The sequence below is a fragment of the Pipistrellus kuhlii genome, unplaced genomic scaffold (assembly GCF_014108245.1).
Source record: "Pipistrellus kuhlii isolate mPipKuh1 unplaced genomic scaffold, mPipKuh1.p scaffold_m20_p_3, whole genome shotgun sequence".
In the NCBI taxonomy this organism is placed as follows: domain Eukaryota; kingdom Metazoa; phylum Chordata; class Mammalia; order Chiroptera; family Vespertilionidae; genus Pipistrellus; species Pipistrellus kuhlii.
In genome coordinates this window covers 180,577,545-180,602,330 of record NW_023425529.1, presented here as the reverse complement: position 1 = coordinate 180,602,330, position 24,786 = coordinate 180,577,545, and the positions used below count along the sequence as shown (strand labels likewise).

Genomic DNA, 24,786 nt, shown 5'->3' with positions numbered 1-24,786 from the left:
TGCTTCTTCTGATAGAACCTGTTCTTTCTCCCATTTGGGATAGATCTGTAATAAATTCATGTTATTTACATTGATTTGAAGGTCAAAAGTTTGCCATGATGGAAGAAAAGGTCATTCTTTCATGCATCCTGAGGCATTTTTGGGTCAAATCCACCCAGAAAAGAGAAGAACTTGGTCTGACAGGAGATCTGATTCTTCGTCCTTCTAATGGCATCTGGATCAAGTTGAAGAGGAGAAATGCAGATGCATCCTAACTGTATTACTGGGTTGTGCCTTAGTCCGAATGAGGTCTTTCTTTAAGAGAAACTTTGCATTTACAATGTGCAGATCAGAAATTTAATAGTCTGAATCCCTACACCCAATTTTTTCCTATCCCCCCTTTCCTTGGGGTCAAGTCTACCAAAGAAAGAGTTTTTATATTTTCATCACCACCTTCAGAACAAACATGTCAAGCTGATAACTGACACAAATTCCCTGAATTTTAATTCTATTGACATCTCTACTCCCTCACTCAGTGACTTTAAAAAACTTTTAATAAATAATTTTAATGAGATTGTTTCTGTTTCTAAATTGATTTTAGAGTGGGAGTGTCTTGATCATAAAAGGCAAGTTTACTGATGTCCATACCCAAATAAACATACATTTCCCAACAGAGGGACCCATAGGCCAATTCAATTTCAATTGACAGTCCCAAAGGATATAAGTTAATTGAAGTTCCATAATATTCTAAGGTATTCTTTTTTAACACAAATATATATGTATACATATACATTTAATTTGAAGGGGTAATTAAATACTCAGGCTTGAGGTTAGATCTTAATAATTATATCAGTGGTATCAGTTAGGATAATATTGTAATTATGATGATGAACCTTTTTAGATTTTATCAAGGAGAGCCGAAACCGGTTTGGCTCAGTGGTAGAGTGTTGGTCTGCGGACTGAAGGGTCCCAGGTTCTATTCCGATCAAGGGCATGTACATTGGTTGAGAGCACATCCCCGGTAGGGGGTGTGCAAGAGGCAGCTGGTTGATGTTTCTTTCTCATCGACGTTTCTAGCTCTCTATCTCTCTCCCTTCCTCTCTGTAAAAAATCAATAAGATATATTAAAAAAAGAGATTTTATCAAGGAGAGCAGATCATTTATAAGTTGACTCATAGGTTCTATTCCTATTTCCCTTTTAATCATGTACATAGGGACTTCATTTCATTTCATCCTACATAACCTCACAATTACCTTTTCACATCATGTATTATCAGGAGATATTCCTCTTGGTGATCTCCAGTCTCTCATAATGGCTTTCGGAGCCACCTTAGACCTTATCAGATTATATTCCTTTTCTTTTGAAGGTGATATGATCAATCAGGGAAAGTTTCTATCCAAAGTCATACCACCAGTGGGTGACAGAGCTAGAAATAGATAGAGGTCTAAACTCTAAATCTCTACTACAATATGCTATTGCTTTATGAAACTTGAGTCTATAACTTTGTGTATCACTATTGCTTTTCTCCCTGGTGGTCCAGGATATCTGTAGAGTCTTTCTCCAATCCCAAATTTCAAAGAGGACAATCACATTTAAACCCTATGGCAATTTTTCTTTTGAAGAAAAGAAAGTATTAGCATCAGATTTCTATACAGAAATGTGATTTTTAGCACAGCCTTTATTCTCATGAAGTATAAGTCAATTAAGATCAGGAAAAATAGGACTCAGTAAATGTAGAATAAATAAAAAGAAATAAAAAAAATTGCTCGTGACTTGATTGATACCCTCAATCTAAAAGGCATCAATAGGTTGCATATTTGAAATATGCTATTGCATTACAACCAGAAATTATTTTATTGGACTTGCTAAACTCCATTTTTAATAAACAGAGTTCTGCAGTGCAGCAATATGCAGTAAATATTTACTTAAGTATCAACTTCCTGAAAATCTAATTTTCTAACCAAACTGATGTAATGCAATTTTGAAAAATAGTTAGAGAACAAAAAAAATTTAGTGGAAAAGTGGATATGCCTTTAAATATTTTAAAAAATACAAAAAGGAGAATAAATTATTTTGTGTGGATGGAGTAGATAAATGTAGGATGGAAGGATAGAAGTTGCAAGGAGGTGTATTTCAGCCTATATGGAGACTTTTTCTTAAAAGTTAAAATAAATAGAAATGGGCTCCTCAGAAACCGGTATGTTTTTTGCACTCAAGGTATCCTGACAGAGAAGTCCAAACTCTATGCCATGAGTGCTAAACTGGGTTTCCAACCTACTTATAAAAAACAATTCTCATCCAATGATATTTATTATGAGGAAGGGGAAAAAAGAAAGAGAAACATAGAAGTAAGAGAGAAACATAGATCATTTGCCACCTGTATGTGCCCTGACCAGAGATCAAAATCACAACCCCAGTATGCTCCTGACTGGGATTTGAACCTGCAACCTTTTGGTATATAGGAAGATGTTCTAGCCAATTGAGCCACCTAAGGAGGGCCAGATCACAAATCTTTTTAGCTTTGTGAACCTTACTGTCTCTATTACAACTGCTTCACTGTAGTTGTTGGGTGAAAGCAAGCCTCCATCATCTATGACTGAATGGGCATGGCTTTGTGCCAGTAAGACTTTATTCTCAAAAAGAAGCACTGGGACAGATTTGGTCTGGGAATTTTAGCTTGTCAACCATGTTACATCTTATTTTCTGAATTAGATTTGAGCAGGACCTAGACATCAGCCAACTCCCTTCTGCACTTAAATTTCAGTGTTAGTAGATTCTTGGCTCATGGGATAGGTATCCTTAGCCAGAAGATCCTTTCAGGTGCAGCTATCCTCACCTAAGCTGTCATTCAGTTGTGCAGCTAGGCAATTATAATGGGAAAAGTCCTATTAGATGATGTTTAAGCTTCATTTTGACCCCAAAGAATGGGGAATGTAATGAACATTTTTCAAAAAGGAAACTTGGGTACAAATTGTATGCCCCTAACAAACAGTTAATATATTCAATAGCTGGACACACGAATGGCATGGACCATGTTGACAGGACAAAATGCTGAAACTGTTGGCAGAAAGCTAAAGTCAATAGCAAAGGCAAGCGAACAAAGCCTGCAGAGCCCAGCAGGAAGGCCGCAGATGGGTGCCCTTTGTCCTCAGCGGGAGACCCTCAGCCCAGGAGCTCGGAAGCAGCTGTGCCTTCAGGTAGAGAATTTATATTATTCCCATTGCTTCCAAATAAAGCAGATTTTGTTTTTTAAAAATTAAGTCTAGTTTTTACATTATGAAGAAGCCACTAGTTTGTTTTAATTGCCTGCCTAGTTAGGAGGTGTTGGAGAAAGTGGTGTTCTTATATGTGGAAATATTTAAGTGTTAGCTATTTTGAACTCAAAAGAACATTGATTTAGAAATTAATAAATGTGCTTGAATATTTTGAGAGCTTTCCTTGGGGAATCTGGAACGATACGATAGCCATTATTTACAAAAATTTTCCTTCTGCTCAAATCCAGAGGATTCACAACTGTTTAGTTCCCTTCTACCAATTCCCTTTCCATAATGACGAACAACACAGGTGACCAATGAGCAGTGAACACGATTATTCCTCTGCGTGTCTCGCTTTGCATCTAGTGTCGAGTCCCAGGGCACAGAATGTGTAGAAAACCCGTGTTCTCTGTGCTGGTAATTGTGTGAATTCCATTCACCCACCACACGTTGACAAGAAACTCTAAGTCACCTACCTTAGATTAAGGCTCATGTTAAACAGACCTCACCCAGCAGAGTCACAGATGTGTCCCTTTCTCTTTTAGGATGGTTCCCTTCAGCCAAGCAGCTTATTTCATTTGCCTGTTTGCTACAGTCTCCTGTGGTGAGTGGATTGCCTACAAGACCTCCAGTTAAGGGTGTGGGAGGGAAGTTAGGAAGGGCTGGGCACCACTGGAAAAAGCTACTGAACATAGAGCTTTGGGACGGGAGGGGGCGGGGGAGCCAGGCCACTAATAAGTCAGGATTTGGAAGGTTTCATGCGCTCCATTGTGAAAGTGACTTCCAGAAAGGCTGTTCCTACAACTGGCTTTCTCTCCATGAGTGGGATCATTTCCCCACGTAGGCTGCCTGGTATGTTCCTCAGCTGTTCCTGTCCCGGCACCTCTGCACCTCTCTGGAGCAGTGGCCTCACTCATCTCTGGGAAACTGCTGCCTCCCAGTGTGAGCCCATGCGCTGGTGGCTGTGACCCAGGCAGGCTGACCAGTGAGTACACACAGCCTGCTGCCCGAGGTGACCTCTCAGAGCCACTGCCTGGCAACAGCACTGCTGTTTGCACTGCCAGAGAGAACGCTGATTTTTCCTTCAAACTGGACGTGAGCCATGGGAGCACGCAGAGGCCTGGGCCCTGACACGGTCTTGCCATTATGTGGAGCAAAGGCGACACCGAAACAGAGGAATGGTCTGCAGACAAATGGGGTCATGACAGGGTCAGCTGAGCCCCTCACCCAGGTCTGTCTGAATCCAGGTTCACCGTGGACGCTGGGGTCTGAGCTGGTACATTTCATTTGTACTCGGTTACTTTGAACTTTGAACTAGGCTTTCTGTTTGTTTGCTTTTTTGTCATTTGCAACTAAAGTCAGCACCTCAACTCAGGGAACTTAGGTAATTTAAAATGTTGGCTACTCTGGTGAGTAAAATGGCATCTAGTTGGTTTAACTTGCCTGTAGTTACGATTCTTAACAATTTTTCATATACTTAATCAGTCACTTGTTTTACTTTTGCAAATTACCTTTTCATATTCTTCAACCAATTTTTAAAAACCCGAATGCTTTGATTTTGTAATCTACTTATTGATTATGTAACTAAATAAAAATAAAACCAAATAGCCCAAAGTCTATGGTCACAGAGCCCAGGGTGATGAAACATAATTTTATGTTATGAGATAACTTGGGTCACATTGTTTTACATACACTCTACATACAGTACAACACAGAAAGCCTCTCACCAAGTTGTCATCATCATCATCATCACCAGCTTATGAGGATAAAGAAGAACACTCACTAGAACTTTCTTTCTGGTTCTCTCCAAAGTTAGTGTATTGCTAGCTGCCTTACCCTCGGCCCAGGCACCTGGCAGTTGACAAAGGCTCAGGCCCAGAATGTGGGCTCTCAGGCTGACACCACTCATTGTTTGACCCTTTCTCAGCTTTGAGAAGGGGAAGGTGGCAGCTTAGTAATTATGAATCAGCCCCAAACATCAGTCACCTCAGAAGCAGGCCACTCCTGCATTCTTGGCACTTGTATTCCCAGAAGCTCCCCCCTAACGAGATCTCTGCTCTCCCTAAATATAAACCATACCCAAAGGCAAGTCCTATTAGCCACACCTCTGAGAGGGAGAGAAGCAATTTTCTTAGGCTGGGTTGTCAGAATAGAGCCCAGGGCTAGAGTCCTCAGAGGGGTTGGACAGTGCAGAGGAAATTTAAGCCTGAGTGTGAATGTAATACATGTGTCTAAACTGAAAGGCAATACAAACATAGACATGATTAACCTTGAAGCGTGACTGCTGCCCTAAGCCATGGACAAGGTTGTTCGGGAAGATCCTGTGGTTAACGGACAGTTGACCAGCCAGAGGGAATGCACTACTGGAGTTGATAGAGCTCATTATTGAAGTGGGTTTTTCAAGGTAAACCCAAGAGTATGAGAGTAAAGATAACAATAATAATAAGTGGGATGCAGGCTTCTTTAGAACTAGGAACAATTCCAAAAAGCAAATACTTCCAAATATATTTTCAGTTTGGCATATACATGCATTTGCTTAAATGATCTAAAAACAGAGCTTGTAGAGACTGAGCCAACACTGCCTTGCACTCATTCCTAAAGTAATAAATGCCCAATAACGGACAATTTGCTAGATTAAACTGAGATAAGGAAAAACATTCACTATTGGACAATAGAAGGGAACAAATGGGCCAAAACCGGTTTGGCTCAGTGGATAGAGCGTTGGCCTGTGGACTGAACGGTCCCAAGTTCTATTCCAGTCAAGGGCATGAACACCTTGGTTGCGGGCACATCCCCAGTAAGAGGTGTATAAGAGGCAGCTGATCGATGATTCTCTCTCATCAATATTTCTAATTCTCTATCCCACTCTCTTCCTCTCTGTAAAAAAATAAATCAAATATATTAAAAAAAAAAAAAAAAAAAGGAGGGAACAAGATGGGAAGTCGGAAGGGCCGGGTTTATGTCCCAGGACACTCATTAGCCCTGTGGGTCATGCATAAGTCGGTACTGCTCTGGAACCCAGGGACTTAACTGCTTTCTTAAAAAAAGAAAATTCAGATGCAGCTGGTCAAGCCTGTCTCTAGCTTCCCTTACAGAACTATTGTGAGAAACTAGGGGGGTGTTTGTTAAGAAAGTGTTTTGAAAAGAGACCATACTTCATTATTTTTAAGACATGATATTTTCATAGCATGTCAGGCAACAGGAAGAGGCCAAGCTATGATTGAGTTTTCTTGCAAATAATCTATGTGCAAATTATTATTAGATTTAACAAAAATCCACCCCAGTGCTTTTTTTCATATAGAAGTACCCATAAAATGCCTTTGCCTCATACCTTGTTCAAATAGAGGCCTTCATATGTTATATTCTGCCTCTCTACTTAAAGTCATGTCGCACAGATCTTTGCGTATTTCATTGAGGAATTAAGATGAATCAGAACACAGATACAGTTACAGTAAAAGCATTATTTGCATTTCTTCCAAATTGACATGTGTGTTTTCAATGATAATATCACAGGATGCCGGACTCAACTATACCCAAATGTCTTCTTCAGAGGCGGGGATGTGACCGCCATGTACACCCCGAGCGCCCGTCACTGCCAGGTGATGTGCACCTTCCACCCCAGGTGCCTGCTGTTCAGCTTCCTCCCTGCAAGCTCACCTAACGGCACCGACAAAAGGTAAAAGGTGGTGTTTCCTGATTGGGGAAGCCAGTCATTTTTCAAAATAGAAGCAGGTGTGTGCACAGGGGTGCAGCATCTCATAGGGGAATGCTTCCCAAATGGGGTTCAACGAGTCACCTAGAGTGGATCTTCCATAAGTAATTTCTTATGCTGATGCCCAGATCTAATGAACCAAAGGCGCTCTGGCCTGGAAATCTGCATTTTAAACAAGTGCTGCATTCACTTACAGTAGTAGAAGCTAGTCATTTTCTATCTAAGATTTACAAGGAAAATGCTTGTGAATCGCAGGGTGAAGCCATTGTTTCAAGAAGGGACCTAATAACAGGTGCATATTTCACCAGCTCAAGGACTCATGGTCACAACTGTTGATAGCACCTTCTTATGAAAATAGAATGGAAAGAAAGCATTTTGATGAGACTATAATTGAATAAGACCCAGAACTTGTGACCTTGGGAGGGGCCAAGTCTGAATGGTGCTTATAGTAAGACAGTTGGGTCATCTAGGGTACATATGGGGGTGAATATATATTTTTAACAGGTAATTTGGAAAAGTAAGAGCACTGAAAAATAGTTTTAATAAAAAATGTTATTAGGTCTTAAATTTGCCTATATACAGCCATAGTTTGATTGTACTTTTCTTTAATTTTGATCAATGTCTAGAATGAATGTTTCTTCATCATTCCCATTTCCACATTTATAATTCTTTTTTAATCTTCACTCTATTTGAATTTTAAAAAATACTAATTAGACAACCATCCTTTGATTCTACAAGTTAAACTTGTACAGAAAATCCAGATTGGATGTGAGAGGCTATAGCTTAAATAAAAAGTTGAGCTAGGTTGTAGAATAATGAAATTACCATTAAGATTGACATTAAAGATGGAAAAAAGCCTTTCATCAGGTGTGGACTAGAAGGAGGTAATAAGCAAGATAAACACCATATGTAGATTCAACTCTCATGACTGACATAATTTATTTTTGTTGTTGTTAATTGTCACCCAAAGATATATTTCTTTTGATTTTTTTAGAGAGACTAAAAGAGATAGAGAAAGACAGAGAGAAACATCGATGTGAGAGAAACACATCGATCAGTTGCCTCCTGTACATATCTGACCAGGGCCCAGGCCTGCAACCAAGGTATGTGCCCTTGACTGGAATCAAACACAGGACCCTTTGGTCCACAGGCCAACACTCTATCCACTGAGCCACACTGGCTAGGGATATACTTTCTTTTTTGTTTACTTGATTACAGAGAGAGCAAGAGAGAGGGAGAGAAGGATAGAAACATTAATGATGAGAATCATTGATCAGCTGCCTCCTGCATGCCCCCTACTGGGGATCGAACCTGTAACTGGGTTATGTGTCCTGACCTTAAATCCAACTGTGAACCTCCTGAGTCACACAGGCCAGGAGGAAATAATTTCTTAAGTAAATGAAAGCATATATAAAAATAATCACTAGAGAGGAACATGATTCCTCCAAAGTCTAGGACCTCAGGAAACATCATTAACTCTTTGATATGACTGACTTTCTTTACTTAAAACTGTGAATGGAAAGGAAATCAAGGCAGAAGTTAGGCGTTACAAATACCATTAAATATTAGTGTATTGCCTCTAAGAATGTTCTTTCCAGCAAGTGTCGGAGAAGCTGCCCTGTTTTTCTTATTGCTGGCTCTATTTATTAGTGTGCAAAAATGCTAGACATTTCCTCAATGTGCATTTACTCCTCTGCTTCCTAAGTGACGCTGCTTTTCAAAACAGGTTTGGTTGCTTCTTGAAAGACAGTGTCACAGGAGCTCTGCCGAGAGTGCCGTGGACAGGTGCCATTTCTGGACACTCCTTAAAGCAATGTGGTCATCGGATAAGTGGTAAGGGGCAGATTGCTCAGCTCAATTTGAATGAATAATGAGTCTCCCCTAAGAGTAGCTTCTGCTCCAAGTCCGTATTCCTGCAGATATTTGGAAGGGAGCTCTGAGAAAGATGACAGAGGGGTAGTGCTCTGGATGTATCTTCTTGTCTTTAGTCCACACATGCTTAGTGAGCCTTTATTATTTACTAGAGGCCTGGTGCATGAAAATTTGTGCATTAGGGAGGTCCTTTAGTCCTGCCTGCACCCTCTCACAATCTGAGACCCCTCGGGTAGGGCGCCTAGGTCTGGCCTGAGATGAGGGCCTATCGGGGCTTTCCTTTCCCAGGCTGCAGGCAGCTGGCCTGACCCCCGCCACTGCCACTGCTTGCCATCTTGTAGCACTGCTCCCCCTCCTCTGCCATCGGTGACCTCCCTCTGCAGGCCACAGGTTGGGATGTAATGGCTTGGCTGTCCTGGGCCTCCCTCTTTCTTTGCTGGGGGACGGGGCCAGCCCTGCAAGGGGCCATCTGCCTACCTGATCACTCCAAAGCACTGGCCTGTTTACCTGATCTTCCCTAACTGCTTGCCTGCCTATCTGTTTGCCTCTAATCACTCGTCTGTCTACCTGATCACCCCTAACAACTCTGCCTGCCTGCCTGCCTGCCTGCCTGATTGCCCCTAACCACTTGCTTGGGGGTAGGGCCAGCCGGGTGAGGGACTGTCTGCCTACCTGATCACCCCTAACTCCTCTGCCTGATTACTCCTAACTGCTTACATGGGGGCAGGGCCAGCACTGATTCCTTTTGGTCAGCCTCTAGTTGGTCATTATTGGTCCTTATGACCCAGCATTTTTATATATTAGGATGACCTTAGCACTACAGGGTAAGAGTTGCAGAAAGGAAATGCACATCCAGACAGTGATCTTTCCTTGATTCCGGAGAAGAATCTCAAAGAGAACACAGAGGGGGTCATCCCAGTGGTTCCTCCTGATTCTCACCCAGGGCAATTTTGTCATTTCTCCAGGGGGCATTTGACAATGTTTGGAGACTTTTTTCAGTTGTTACAACTTGGGGAATGATGCTATTAGCACCCAGTGAGTAGATATCAGAGATACTGCTAAACCTTCCAGGGCACAAGGAAGGCCTCCACAAAGATACTCTTCCTCAAATATCAGCAGTGCTAAGGTTTAGAAAGCCTGCTAACCCCCATCCTAAGGGCTGGGTTCTGTAATTCTTGCTAAAAACAACACTGCTTAGAAGCAACGTGAGGACTAGAAGGCCAGGGAACTTTAATTCTGATGTTTATTGCTACTAATGTGTTGGTAAATAATTCCCAACCCTATCCTCATAAATTTAAGGCAAATGACCTGTAATTCTCACATGACTGATCAGAAAACAAAAAAATACTCAAAAGATTCTCTTAACTGATAGGTTGGCAGAAACTAAAAATAATCATATTGTGACTCTTCACCTTTGCTATTCTATATTTCCTTTCTACAGTGGACCTTATAGTTCAAAATTTCAGATGTTTACAAACTTTCTGTCCTTTCCTCTCCCATTAACACCACTCCCTCAGCACATAACATTTTGTGCCTCACCCAATAGAAGGAGTACATTTTCTAATTTATAAGATCACATTTATATCTTAAAATAATTTAGTGTAAATTATCCAAGAAAGCATTATTTTAAATTATAATATCATAATGAAATTTAAAGAAAAATAACATTGTGCCTTTCCAATTCTCTTTATTGCTCCCTCCCCATTAGTCTACTCACATAGCTTGATTTAATGTTCCCTTCTAACTCTCCCAAAATAACTTGAAAAAATTAAAGTGAAAAATTTCCAGGCAAATAAAGTTTCTAAACTCAGGACCAATTTTAGTTTCAAAAATTTAGAAGTAGGTTTGTAGCTTTAAACTATCCATAAAGAAAAGTGTTGGTTTATAAGTATCTCATCCCACCTCTTAGACTGTTTCTTTTTTCATATGCAGCAGAACTGGGAAGATACTCCATTTCTGCAATCTGCAAACTCCTGTGTGGGTGAAGCACCATGAATAGTCCAATGTCATGCCTACCTCAATGTATTGTTTTTCTAATCCTTTGTGTGTTTTCTGTCATTCCCACCATTAAGTCTAGTTTTAGGACCTTTTCAACCTTAACTCTTAGGAGTGGAACAATGCATACAATAGATTATTTTTCTTTAAGGAAAAACAGAACCTAACACATAAATTTGCTTCTCTGTGAAAAGAATTATCTATCTTTTTTTAAAAAATATAAGATACATTTTAACTGGAAGGATGGGTAAGTGGAATTTAAGAAAACTTAAAAGGAAGAAGGGAAATGGTTTCACTATGCATACAAAGAACTCTTCACATTGTATGTCAATGATGTGACATAGAGATGTCAGTCACTGGGCTTACAGATGCAATTTGCAGCCAGACAGGAGTAGTTGAAAACTGAGGAATAGGCAAAGAGATAAGAAGCTTCTTTACTCAATGCAAAAGGTCAAGGCTTCACTGAGGCAACTGCCTAGCACACAGTAGCAGGGCCTCACTGCTACTGCCTCATCTTCTACTGCTCATTGACCATTTCAGCAAAGTATTACCTGCACACAAAGTATTGCTGCACATACCTTGCTGTTTTAGAAGCAAAGTAACCCCTTTCCATGACAGTTCTCTAACACATATTGGAATGTGTTTATTCCAAGCAGTTTGATCACTTAATGATGTAATAAAAAGCCTAAATCCCCTAATGATTTAGGCAGTAGCCAAAACCAGAATATCACCCTTCAAAACTACACATCTCAAAGAGATGGTCACCTTCTAGAAGGGAATCTGAATTTGCCCTATGCATCTTATTTGTACAGCTTGCCACAGAGACATTTATGAAGGAATTGATATGAGAGGAGTCAACTTCAATGTATCTAAGGTTGAAAGTGTTGAAGAATGCCAAAAAAGGTGCACCAATAGCATTCACTGCAAATTTTTCACCTATGCCAGGCAAACATTTCATGATGCGGAGTACCGGTGAGCAAAATTCACAGTGTTTGTTCTTTACCAGAGTGATTTTATGATTGAACTAGAGGCCCAGTGTATGAAATTCATGCACCTGGGAGGGGGGGGATGTCCCTCAGTCCAGCCTGTGCCCTGTTGTAGTCTGAGAGCCCATGGGGATGCCCAGCTGACGGCTTAGGCCTGCTTCTTGCCAGCCTTGAGCCCGGCTTCTAGCTGAGTGGTGCTCCCCTGTGGGAGCACATTGACCACCATGGAGCAGCTCCTGCATAGAGTTTTCTGCCCCCTCCTGGTCAGTGTGTATCATAGTGTCTGGTCATTCCACCGTTCAGTCGATTTGTACATTAGCCTTTTATTATATAGGATTGCATTTTTCTTAATCTTTTTTATTTTTCACCTGAAAACTAAACAGGGCTTTTAGACCTAACTACTCTCCTTATAAACTTACTTTGGTGTCATTTTCCCTGAAGAGAGTAATTTTCATTTGGTTCAGATAGCTGTGCTTGTGGAATAAAGGTTCAGTAGAAAAAGTCTTACAGAGTAAGGTCTCCCTCACCATTCTCTCCTTAACTTTTCCTCTGCAGAGGAGGAGGATGTTTATTTCATTATCAGTCATTGTTTAGATTGTTTTGTTTATTTTTCCTGAACCATGGATCATTTCAACGTGAAATGGCTGGCTGTGTGGAGCTTGCAGTGTAGGAAGCAAAGTAACCTCCTTTCTTCACCTACAGGAACAACTGCCTATTAAAACACAGTCCAACTGGAACACCAACCAGTATAAAAGTGATAGAAAACGTGGCGTCTGGATTCTCCCTGAAGTCCTGTGCACTCTCAGAAATTGGTAATCCGATGGCTACTCTTTCACTATGTAATTGTAGTAGGCAGAAAAAGAGCTCTCCTAATGAGTTCACAACCTCTGATTATGTGACCTGATAGGGCAAAAGGGGCTTTGTCGGTGTGACTAAGGTCAGAACTTTGACAGTGGAGATGATTCTGAATTATGTGGATGGGCCCAATGAAGTGACAAGGTCCCTTATAAAAGAGGGAGACAGAACCATGAGAGAGAGAGAGAGAGAGAGAGAGAGAGAGAGATTTGAAAATGGAGGAAAGGTCCATGAGCCAAAGAATGCAGGTGGCCCCTAGTAGGAAAAGGCTAGGAAAGCCCTGACAACATCCAGATTGTAGGTCAGTAAGACCCATTTCAGACTTCTCCTCTCCAGAACTGTGAGAAAATAGATGTGTTGCTCTAAACCACTAAACTGATGGTCATTTGTTACAGGAGAGATGGGAGGCTAGTGCAGTGATACAGCAAAGAAAGCTAGAGGGTCATTTCTTGGTGGTGTCCATTGTCTAGTCAGTGACTCTGACATGAGGAATCCCTGAAGCCCTGTAGAGTCAGACAAACAAGTGATTTCAGTTTGAATTATCAAGAAAATAGCTGATCAGGGCAGGAAAGATAAATTGTTATTGAAATCAGATCAATGATAGCCAATTCTACAAAGTATCAAGTGACAACTCTGTGCCAAGCCCTATAGTGGATGCTGGCCTGGACCCCTCCATGGAAGATTGGGAAGTCAGCAACACTGCATCTCTTTTCTTATCTGTTCCTTCTCTTCTACAGAACCACCCTTTTCTCCTCCCCCAATGGGAACCAGATTTATTGGTTCAAATGGTACTGATTTTTAATTTAAAAAAATATATTTTATTGATTTCTTACAGAGAGGAGGAGAGGAATAGAGAGCTAGAAACATCAATGAGAGAGAGAGACATCGATTAGCTGCCTTCTGCACACCCCCCACTGGGGATGTGTCTGCAACCAAGTATATGCCCTTGACTGGAATCGAACCCGGGACCTTTCAGTCCACAGGCCCACACTATCCACTGAGCCAAACCCGTCCAGCTGATTTTTAATTTTTAATAGGCAAATCTTTTATGTTTCTTGTGTGATATTTTAATATAGTATATATTTTCATAGTTTTTAGAATTTGCTATATATTGTAATTTACATTTGTTATATAATTTATAACTATTTGTTATATAATTAAACGTGTTAAGATCTACGATTCAGTGATTTTCACTGTATTCACAAAATTGTTTGACGGTCACCACTATGCAGTCCCAGAATATTTTCATCATCCCCCAAAAAACACTGAATTCAATAGCAGTCATTCTCCATTCAGGGTGTGACTGGAAAATTGTATTCCCTCTTCAAAAGAGGATAACCAGGAGGGTAAGACATCTGGAAGTGATGGGAAATTTTAAAAAATGGTTAAAGGAGTAAGCTAAAGATATTTCACCTGAAAAAGAGCCAGGATGACTGTCTTAATTTTTTGTGTGTTTTGAAGATCTGCCATTGGGAAAGGGTTTAGTTTAATTTGTGTGGTTGCATAAGAGAGCTAGGTAAATATTATCATGAAGAAAATAAGAAAAGTTTCTAATACTAAGAGTTGTTCAGAAAGAAATGGGCCTTTGTCATTAGGTAGTGAGCTCCTTATCAATGTAAATGTCTAAGTAACACTTGGACAACTTGCTGGGGATATCTTTGAAAGAATGTAGTTATAGGTTGACATGGATGACCCATAAGTTCTCTCCCAGCTTCAAGAGTCTATTAAAGATTTCAATAGTTGAGGTCTAAATTCCTAGCCTGCCCCTTTGAAGATGATTATGTTATAGAGGGTGCTCTCTCCTCATCTAACTTAGTGCATTAAATTAAATTTTTTATCTTTCCATAATTGCTATAATTGTTATTTAAATTTTATAATTTCAGAATAATTTATGTGCTATCAAATGAGTACAGTAATGCGGGGGCCAGATGTGGCGGGGATCTCCCTTTTCCGTGTCCATCATGGAAAGAGAGATGAATAAACTGGTTCTAAGTGGAGGCAACCAGGGATTGAAAAATAAAAGAAAGAAAGAAAGAAGAAAGAAAGAAAGAAAGAAAGAAAGAAAGAAAGAAGAAAGAAAGAAAGAAGAAAGAAAGAAAGAAGGAAGGAAGGAGGAAGGAAGGAAGGAAGGAAGGAAGAAGGAAGAAGGAAGAAAGAAGAAGAAAGAAAGAAAGAAGAAAGAAGAAAGAAAGAAAGAAAGAAAGAAAGGAAGGAAGGAAGGAAGGAAGAAAGAAAGAAAGGAAGAAAGAAAGAAAGGCAGAAGATGCAGAGATATCAATAGATTTTTAAAGCTGGGAGCTGGGTGAAACACTGCCTCCTCTGATGGAGGGGCAAGGACCGCTAGCCCATACAGTGTGTTTAGTGTTTATTATATACCTCCAAATAACAGAAAGTTATTATTATATACCCCAAATACCACCAAAACTTAGGATCAAAAGAGCTTATTTACATTCTTGAATAGGCCCAAGCATTCCTGGTGCTTGACTGGATATACATATCTAAGCCTGCTACCTTTGACACCTGGGCAAGGTTAAATGTCAGTACTGGTAACATGTCCAGCCTTTTTGGAGAAGTATGTTCCATGGTATGGCTCTGCCTATCGCCCTGAGTTCAGCTGACAATAATTAAAGAAATGTCCATGTGCCTTCTCAGTGGGCCGTCTACACAGTAATGTAAACACAAAATGTAATTCAGAATAAGATTAAATAAGAATAATGAAAGTGGATTTTCTTCTGTTCTAATTTCATTGGGCACATGACATTTTTGTTAGCTATCTGATATTTTTCTTTCTTTTTAAAAATGTGTTTTTCTTGATTTCAGAGAAGAAAGAAGACTGAGAGAGAGATAGAAACATTAATGATGAGAGACAAACATTGACCGGCTGCCTCCTGCATACTGCCTACTGGGGATTGAATCCATAACCTGGGCATGTGCCCTCATTGAGAATTGAACCTTGATCACCTAGTTCATGAGTTGACACTCAACCACTAGGCCACACTGGCCGGGGCTGATGCTTTTCTTGATCTGTTTTTATTAAAATCTTTTGCACAATACTCAAGAAAATATAACACAAAACCTCATGTTCCTAAGGCCTGGAATTTAGAGTCAAGGTAATATAAAGAAAGTATGAACCAATGCTGAGTAACCTATTGCCATATCAAAAGATATGCATTGGTTAGAATAGAGCTAGGAGCATAGGTTGAGCTATTTTATTTCTCTAACATAGGAATCTGTCTTGTATTAGAGTTAGATCAATTTTTTCCTTCTTCCAAACGGTAAACAAGGTTGGGGATATGTTGACATTTTTTTACTTAAGATGTTTAGTGCTGTGAATAGCCATAATTTCCTTAGTTGTGATGACCAAGTACGTGTACATTTAGTGTTCCGTCATTTCCTGAGTAGCACCTTTCCTCTGTGAGTTCACAGGCTGCCACATGAACATGTTCCAACATACGGCATTTTCGGATGTGGATGTTGCCAGAGTTATCACTCCAGATGCTTTTGTCTGTCGAACCATTTGCACCTATCACCCCAACTGCCTCTTCTTTACTTTCTATACCAATGACTGGAATATAGAATCAGAGAGGTGAGTTGGAATGTGTAGCATTTGCTGCTGTCCCATCATCGCTTTTATTTTATGTGTTGAGTTTTTTAAAAGTTTGGTTCATTTCCCTCAGAATGCTGTACCCCCACCAGTGAAATAGGTACTTTTCTGCCAGGTGCAAATTAGTTAGGAGATTAGTGGACTTCTGTACCCTCCTCCTCTTCCTCAGCATACCACAGAGTCCAGGGACCAGCCATGGAAAAAGAAGGATCTGATCTCTTTATTGCTGATCTTAATGTTTTGGATTAGCTTAATGTTTTGTATCACTCACCAGAAGCATATTCTTCAAGCATCTCCTTCTAACTCCTTTGTTTCAGAAATCAGAGCCCTGCTTCTCCTGGCCAAGGTTCTGGTTTGACCTTTTTGCCCTCAGACAACCAACTATTTTCTTTATATACAACTAGAGGCCCGTTGCGTGAAATTCATGCATGGGTGGTGGGTCGTCTCAGCCAAGCCTGCACACCCTCCAATCTGGGACCCCTCAGGGGATCCCAATAGGCCCAATGCTAAACTGACAGTTGGACATCCCTCTCACATTCCAGGACCACTGGCTCCTAACTGCTCTTCCTGCCTGATCACCCCTAACTGCCCCCTCTTCTGGCCTAGTTGTCCCATGCAGCCTGTTTGGTTTTCCTTTCGGTTGGGATGGTCACATAGGCTTTTATATATAGAGATAGGTAGCTAAGAGAAGAGTACCTAGGCCTGGCCGGTGTGACTCACTTGTTTGGGCATTGTCCAGGGCACTGAATGATTATAGATTCAATTCCCAGTCCGAGTTGTGGGCTTAATCCCCAGTTAGGGGCATGTGAGAGGCAGCTAATCAATGTTCTGCTCTTACATCAATGTTTCTCTTTTTAAAAAAATAAAAAAAGTATCCAGTTATATAATAGTGTCAGCAGCATAAATCCCCAGAATGTGTTCTTTGTTCTGTCTTTTTTTTCAACCAGTCCTGCAGTCTGAATTAGTTTGAAGAGACTCAGAAGAATAAAATAGACAGGGTGCTGTTTTCTGTTTGTTTTTTTGTTTTGTTTTTTAATTGGGTTCGATTTATTTGTCTTTAACACTATTTCTTTCCCTTGCTTTATTTTATTTTATTTATTTTATTCTTAATAGAAATGTGTGTTTACTTAAGACTTCCAAAAGTGGGACACCAAGTCCCCCCGCTCCTCAGGAAAACACCGTGTCTGGATATAGCCTTCTAACCTGCAAACGAACTTTGCCTGGTAATGTTTCCATCATCTTACAGATAATGTGACCAATTTTATTATTCAAGTAACAGTGATGAAACAATCGTTGGTGTACTAGAAACTTGTGTAAATATGGCTTATTGCTTTTTGCATTTTATATTTTCTTATCTTTATAATCACCACAGAGCCCTGCCATTCAAAAGTTTACGCAGGAGTTGATTTTGAAGGGGAAGAACTGAGCGTGTCCCTCGTTAAAGGAGCGAGTGGTTGCCAGGAGACCTGCACAAAGATGGTGCGCTGTCAGTTTTTCACATACTCTTTACTCCCAGAAGACTGTCAAGGAGACAAGTTAGTGAGAGTTTATTTTTCCAAGATCATCAGCAAGACAATTCCATGAAATGTCCCCACCTGTGAAGGTTTACCTTTTGTTCTGATCATGCCATGTAGGTGTAAATGTTCCTTGCGATTATCTTTGGATGGCTCTCCGACTAGAATCACATATGGGATGCAAGCAAGCTCTGGCTATTCTTTGAGGTTGTGTCGAAGTGGGGACAGCTCCGGTGAGTGCACCTCATTTTCCCATAGAGCTGTGAAGGGCTTCTGCATTGTCTTCATAGCTTGCGAAGTCCTAATGGGATGGAATTCTGTATCTTTCTCTCTTGGCTGAGGAGGACTCCCACTCAACTCTGATTCCAGCCATTAACTTCAACACTCTCTTTCCAGTTTGCACGACAAAATCCAACGTACGTATCATGGGAGGAACCAATTCCTCTTGGGGAGAGTGGCCCTGGCAGGTCAGCCTGCACGTGAAGTTGCCAGCCCAGAGCCACGTGTGTGGAGGGTCCATCATTGGCGGCCGGTGGGTCCTCACTGCTGCCCATTGCTTTGACGGGTAAGTTTTGGCTTCTTGTTATCCAGGGCCCAATCTTGCTTTTTTGTTTTTGTTTTAAACAGTCTATAATTGATTTCTCAATCATCATGTCAGTTTCAGAATGAAAGATTATTATTATTTAATAAAAATATTTTAAAGCAGAGAAGATATTAGAAATGTTGAACAGCTAGTAGGATCTGAGCACTGACCAGTCTGAACCATGAGACCAAAGTCAGGTGTTTGAAGTCTTTTTCAAAGACAGTTTTTTCAGGCCCATGGGTTCACAGATATAATAAATAATTTTAATAGTAAGTAGAAAAACAAAAATGCAATAGTTTGTTACCCTATTTTAAGAAATATAATCCTAATATATAAAAATCCTGGGTCCTACCAACCAACTGGAAGTCATTCCTGCAGTCACTCCAGCACTGACTGCTGAGGGGGCTGCAAACTAGAGCCAGAGAGAGGCCTAATGAGAGAAGCATGCACTGATCTGTTGCCTCTGTGGCAGCTTTTGATATGCACTTGCCTCACTCTTTCTCTCCCAGTCTGGTCAGCAGCCATACCTTCATTTCTCTCCAGGCCTCCACCGGGGCTGCTGATCAGCCCCACCTCTCTGATCAGGCCTCATTGATAGGCCTAGAGATCCTGACTGGCATAGAAACTGACCAATCAGAACCAAATCTGGGTGCTTTGGTAAGCCAATGGCTGCCTAACTAGTGGACACAGAACCAGGGGGGTGAGGGCATGAGTGTGCAGGGAGGGACAATGGGGAGATAAGGACACATATGTAATACATTAATCAATAAAAAAATTTTAAAAAAGAGATGCCAATAGCCCTAAAATAAAAGGCTCTTGATATCTTTCAAAAAGTATTATTTCCATAGAATTCCACACCCTACCTCCCTTCCCCATCTAAAAATTGCTGTTAGCCCCACTGGTGCTCAATTGGCTGAGCGTTGTCCCATGCACCAATCCATCACTGAATGATTCCTGGTCAGGGCACATGTGGGTTCAACCCGCAGTGGGGGCATGCTGGAGGTAGCCAATCTTTCTTTCCTTTACACAAAATTAAATAATAATTTTAGGTTTACTTTGTTTATGTTCAGATTTAAAGAGTTGATTTAAATGTTCATACTTCCCAAAATAAGAGATAGATTTTGAGTGGCTCTGAAGTCCCGCCTCATTTGTCCTCTTAGAGGGGCTTGTGAAACTCAGCCTGACTGCCCGCAGCTCTGAGTGTCGCCAAGCAGTTGCCTTCAGGACCGGGAGCTGAGCAGTACTTTCCATGATAAACTCCTGGTGTGTCTCCCGACCAGCACCTCCCAGAATGAGACAGCAACACTTGTACTTGCACTTACGCCAACATGAAATCGTTACATAAATGTGTGTTTTCAGTGTTGTTAACTGAATCTTCAGAGATTCAGGACTGCTGCGTGGGTGATGATAAATCGCCAGGAGGAGAGATTAGGTAAGTAAAACACATCACACATAGCATTCTCTTCTGAGTGTTTTGTTTTGTTTTGTTTTTGTTAAAGGTAGAGGGAAGAAAAAAAGGCCAATATCCAATACCAGCCATTCTAGTTTCAAATAGGTGTTTATTTTTCTCCCGTAGGCTCACCTTTTTGGATATTTGGCGCATTTATGCAGGCATTTTAGATTTGTCAGAGATTACAGTGGAAACACCGTTCTCACGGATAGAAGAGATTATCATTCACCAAAATTATAGCACCACAGAAAATACTAATGACATTGCTTTGATCAAGCTCGAGGTTCCTTTGAATTATACTGGTACGTAGCACGCTCAAGGAGAAGCTGTCCAGCTGAATGGCACCGGGTCACATTTTCACACCGATTTGAGTGACAGAGTGGGATCTGCAGAGACTGTCTTTATTTTCTGGTTGGTGGGGTTGGGGAGGAGGTGAAGCTTGCCAGGGCAGATAAGACCAGTGGCCTGACATCCAAGTCTCCTCTAGGTAGGAGCAAGACACGTTCATTCGTTCCCACAGGTAGGGGTGCCAGTGCTCAGACGTTAAGGAAGTAATGGACATCGAAGTGTCTGCCTGTGGTTTCCTTTGACGAGGGGAGAAGAATTAGCATTGCTGGGGCTGAGGCATATTGAGGCTGTGGGGGCAAGTGGGGAATGAATAAATCTCCAGGAGTCATTTGAGCAGAGGAGACACTGATGGAGGAGGCAGCACTGGGAAGACAGTGCTTCCTTTCAGGTGGAATAATACCCCCCAGTTGCTGAAGGTGCACTGTGTCCAGGAACAATTCTGTGACCTTGGGCACGTTGCTTTTACGTCTTAATACCTCAGATTTTCTCATTTATAAAATGGGCATGATGATTACCCCCATGATGTTGTTGGAATATTTAAGTCAGTTCATAAGTTAAGCCACTTAACTTGGTGCCTCAAACAGTGTTAGACACTCCATGACCATTAAAAATATCATCTACAGAATAAGAGACAGAACTTCTAAATACTTCTGACTGTACATTTGGGTTCTGAGGTTCTTGCTTTAATACAGAAAATTTAATAAGGAAAATATCATGTGAAAATGACTGTGATGGTGAGATATTTTCTTGAATCATTGGCCTTAGAAAATGAGCAGGAGGAAAAAGAATTATTCTTGTTAGTGCTACTCCATAGTAAGAGAATATGGGGGTAAGAGTGTACTTTTAAGGTATCTATAATGTTAACTCTAATTTAAAAATTACTTTTCAGAATTCCAAAAGCCAATATGCCTCCCTTCCGAAGATGATACAAATACCATTTATACCAACTGTTGGATAACAGGATGGGGGTACACAAAGGAAAGAGGTACAGTGTGACATTTTAAATGTTGTTCCTAAAGCAAGTCTCCTATGTTAAAGCACATGGCATGGATCAGTTCAATCGGCCTCTAAAATTATATCCATTCTCATGGTCTTTCCAATCTGTTGATTCTCAAGTATCGGTTCAGTGGCTCTTGAGAAGATGAGTTTTTGCCTGGACCTAGAAGAATTAATAAGATACACTTTTGAGCACCTTACTCTATAATGGAGATCATTTGACTTCAAATAAAGGATCGGTCCCCCAAAGGGCTAACAATTCCATTGAGGCCCATTCTGTTAGTAGTGTTGATAACGTTCCTATTTTCCAGTGACACCGTTTCCCCTTGATATTCATGACCAGGAATATAGACAGGCACACCATCTCTCTGAATGGCAGGCTTTTAATCTATTTTTTTATGCATCTTTCCTGCAATCTTGATAAAGCCTATGGACCACTTCCAGAATGATGTTTTTAAATGCTTAAATAAAAACATGGGATTACAAAAACAACCAATGAAATTGCAAGACAGTTCTCAAAAATACTTTATAAAAGATATAACATAGTCATACATGTGTTTCTTTATTGATATACTAGAGGCCTGGTGCACCAAATTCATGCACAGGGGGCGAGGGGTGGAGAGGTCCCTCAATACAGTCTGCACCCTCTCCAATATGGGACCCCTCAGGGGATGCCAGTGGGATTGGGCCTAAACTGGCAATAGGACATCCTTCTCACAATCTGGGACCACTGACTCCTAACCACTCACCTGCCTGCCTGGCTGGTTACCCCTAACTGCTCTCCCCTGCTGGCCTGGACACACCTAATCACGTATTCCTCAGCCTTGCCACCATGGCTTTGTCTGGAGGGACGTCCAGTCTAATTAGCATATTACCCTTTTATAATATTAGAATAGATTAAATAGCAAATTGTTCTAATAACTACCACAATTTGAAATTGTGATGAGAACACCTGATCATTTCAGTTATCTGTCGCAAGAGCAAATCAATAGGAACATACTTGCAATTTGGAGTTATGGGAAAGTCATAGGTACAACTAACACTCCTGAGATTGTTGCCTACTCTCATAATTGAAGGGAATGTTAGACTTCAGTTGAAGGTTGGTGAAAAAAAGGATGTATTTTTCCTCTATCCAAGTTTATGGACAGTGTGATTCTTTCTATGGACCTTAGGTTAAGAACACCTGCTTATGAATATCAGGGGCATTTCAATTGCCCTTGAAAATTTCAGGAAATCTTCCAAAATGACATTCCTGATAGACATAATAAGGAACAATATATACATCACTTTTTGCAAAAAGAGATAGCTTGCTAAGCTCTCTTCATCTTTCCTGATTCAGTTCTTTATCCAACTAATTCAAATTTTTCAAATTTTTGACTACTCCAGATAGGAAGATTTAAAAGTAACTTTATCTGGAAATTATTTGTAAATAAATTGTTCTTCATGGAAAATGCTGACTTGCTTTTACTTAAAGTGCAAAATGCTTCTCTATTGCCAGAAATTTGGTTTATATTTTTAGTCATATATTTTAAAATTATAATTTTTAATATATAAATCAAAAACAAGGTAAGAGCTTTAGTCTTTTGAATTGTAGGCAAGAGGAGGGAATTTCTGAGAATCTTCTATTGAGATGAAAGAATGGCAGAGAATATAGAAGCAAAGTTTCTGATCAGTTTGGGGTCTGGGGTTGTTCTAACACAGCATCAGAGGCCAATAAAAGGTACAGTTCCCCTTCTCTTTCTGTGTGAGTTTCTGTGTGTGTGTGTGTGTGTGTGTTTGTATGTGTGTATGTGTGTGATGTGTAACTCTCTCTTTTCACGTTTAGCATGTATATCTAAAGGAATGGCCTTAATGCAAAGTTCATCATTCTGATTGATTTGCTTTAAGACTTCACTCTTATTTTCACATTTATTGTATTTCTTCCTTCTGAAGTTATATATTGGTTACTTCATAGGTGAGATCCAAAATATCCTTAAAAAAACAAATATTCCCTTGGTACCAAATGAAGAATGCCAGAAAAGATATAGAGAGTACAAAATAACCAAACAGATGATCTGTGCTGGCTATAAAGAAGGGGGAAAAGATGCTTGTAAGGTAATGCCTTCAGTTATAATAATCAGCAAACTTGAGCAAATCCATTTCAAAATATGTTTTCTAATAGAATATTTCATTATAGTTTTTAAAATTAGAGTTAAATGATCTTATAATTTCATACATAACTTTAAAATTGAATATATGTATATATATTCAATATATATAATTTATATAACATATGCCACAATCTGTGAGGGGAAATGCTATGTTTAAAGAAGGACAATTGTCGCCGGGACCGGTTTGGCTTGGTGGATAGAGCATCGGCCTGAAGACTGAAGGGTCGGGTTCGATTCCGGACAAGGGCATGTGCCTGGTTGCGGGCACATCCCCAGTGGGGGGGTATGCAGGAGGCAGCTGATCGATGATTCTCTCTCATTGATGTTTCTAACTCTCTATCCCTCTCTCTTCCTCTCTGTGAATAAATCAATAAGATATATTTTTTTAAAAATAAATAAAAAATAAAGGACAATTGTAAGTACAATAATTGTACTAAAATGTAAGAATATTAAGCTCATTTTAAAAAATGTTTTTATTGCTTTCAGAAAGAGGGAGGGAGAGGGAGAGAGGGATAGAAACATCAATGATGAAAGATAATCATTGACTGGCTAAATATTAGATTTATTTGACAGTGGAATGAAGATATCAACACTTCTTCGTTGGATAATACATTATTGAATTACATATTTTATTAGCACATTCAATAGCTAATGAGCCCTATGAGATGCCTGAAGATCTCTAAGAAATTGGATGTGTGTGGTGGGTGTGGTATGAGTACAGAATGTTAAAGGCACATCTGTCATAACCTTCCCTCGCTTTCTTTTTCTGCCCATGTGATACAGGGAGATTCAGGTGGTCCTTTAGTTTGCAAACACAACGGAATTTGGCATTTGGTGGGCATCACCAGTTGGGGTGATGGCTGTGGCCGCAGGGACCAACCAGGTGTCTACACCAAAGTTGCTGAGTACGTGGACTGGATTTTGGAAAAAACACAGAAACGTGATGGACAGTCTCTGATGAAGTCAACCGCATGAGGAAGCTCCGCAGAGGTGGGGAGGAGGCCATTCTGGAGTATAAGTTTTGCGATGTGGGTTTCATTCAAACACTGACCCTTGGGGCTCTGAAATGCAGAACCGTGAGAGTGGTATCTACCTCACATCCTTGCCATGGGGATAAAAAGAGACACAGCATACAATGGCGCTAAGGGTGATGTCTCACAGAGGCATGCTTCCAGTATTTGCTAATTAAACTAGTAATAGACATAACCCTGAATGTCTCCACGATTGTTTGGTGTGAAATAAAATGATTAAAGAGTGTGATTAAAGAGAGTGTTTTCCCCAGATGTGAAACAGAACCAAAAAAAAACAGTTCAGACTCTAGCACAGTGCCTGGTGCCATTCTAATCTCCCTTCATCTGTGGAACTCAGTGTATCTCAGAGATAACAACCCTCTGTGTATCACCCACACGGTCATTAACCCTACCACTGCCTGCCTTACTGGGGGTGAAGAGCCAGTAAGCTTGGGGTTTCTGGGACAAATGCAAGTA

The 24,786-nt window shown here is 40.4% G+C and overlaps 2 protein-coding genes across 3 annotated transcripts in view; both read left to right on the top strand.

The window, feature by feature from the left end:
• Positions 1-306, top strand: part of LOC118730060 (cytochrome P450 4V2) — a 34,895-nt gene extending 34,589 nt beyond the window's left edge. Inside the window, exon 11 of the mRNA XM_036457762.2 lies at positions 82-306. Within this exon, the coding sequence (XP_036313655.1) occupies positions 82-254 (173 nt within the window). The 3' untranslated portion in view covers positions 255-306. The remainder of the gene's footprint in view (positions 1-81) is intronic.
• Positions 307-3,031: 2,725 nt separating this feature from the next.
• On the top strand, positions 3,032-24,559 carry KLKB1 (kallikrein B1). 2 transcript variants are annotated; one of them, XM_036457741.2, is made up of 15 exons: positions 3,032-3,177; positions 3,780-3,838; positions 6,748-6,910; positions 8,673-8,779; positions 11,626-11,785; positions 12,502-12,611; positions 16,081-16,240; positions 17,372-17,481; positions 17,631-17,793; positions 17,893-18,005; positions 18,169-18,337; positions 19,932-20,107; positions 21,043-21,138; positions 23,104-23,243; positions 24,083-24,559. In XM_036457741.2, the coding sequence occupies exons 2-15, from the start codon at positions 3,781-3,783 to the stop codon at positions 24,272-24,274; spliced, it is 1,917 nt and encodes a 638-aa protein (XP_036313634.1). In that variant the 5' UTR covers positions 3,032-3,177; position 3,780; the 3' UTR covers positions 24,275-24,559. The 2 variants fall into 2 exon arrangements, with proteins under 2 accessions (XP_036313634.1, XP_045444891.1); XM_045588935.1 differs by lacking the exons at positions 6,748-6,910; positions 8,673-8,779; positions 11,626-11,785; positions 12,502-12,611 and having other exon boundaries at positions 3,039-3,177.
• Positions 24,560-24,786: the final 227 nt, after the last annotated feature.

Coding starts and splice junctions, on each gene's coding strand:
- KLKB1 (XM_036457741.2), top strand. CDS start 3,781: ATGGTTCCCTTCAGCCAAGCAGCTTATTTCATTTGCCTGTTTGCTACA. Junction 11,786..12,501: donor TTTCATGATGCGGAGTACCG/GTGAGCAAAATT, acceptor CTTCACCTACAG/GAACAACTGCCTATTAAAAC. Junction 18,338..19,931: donor GCTGCCCATTGCTTTGACGG/GTAAGTTTTGGC, acceptor TTTCTCCCGTAG/GCTCACCTTTTTGGATATTT.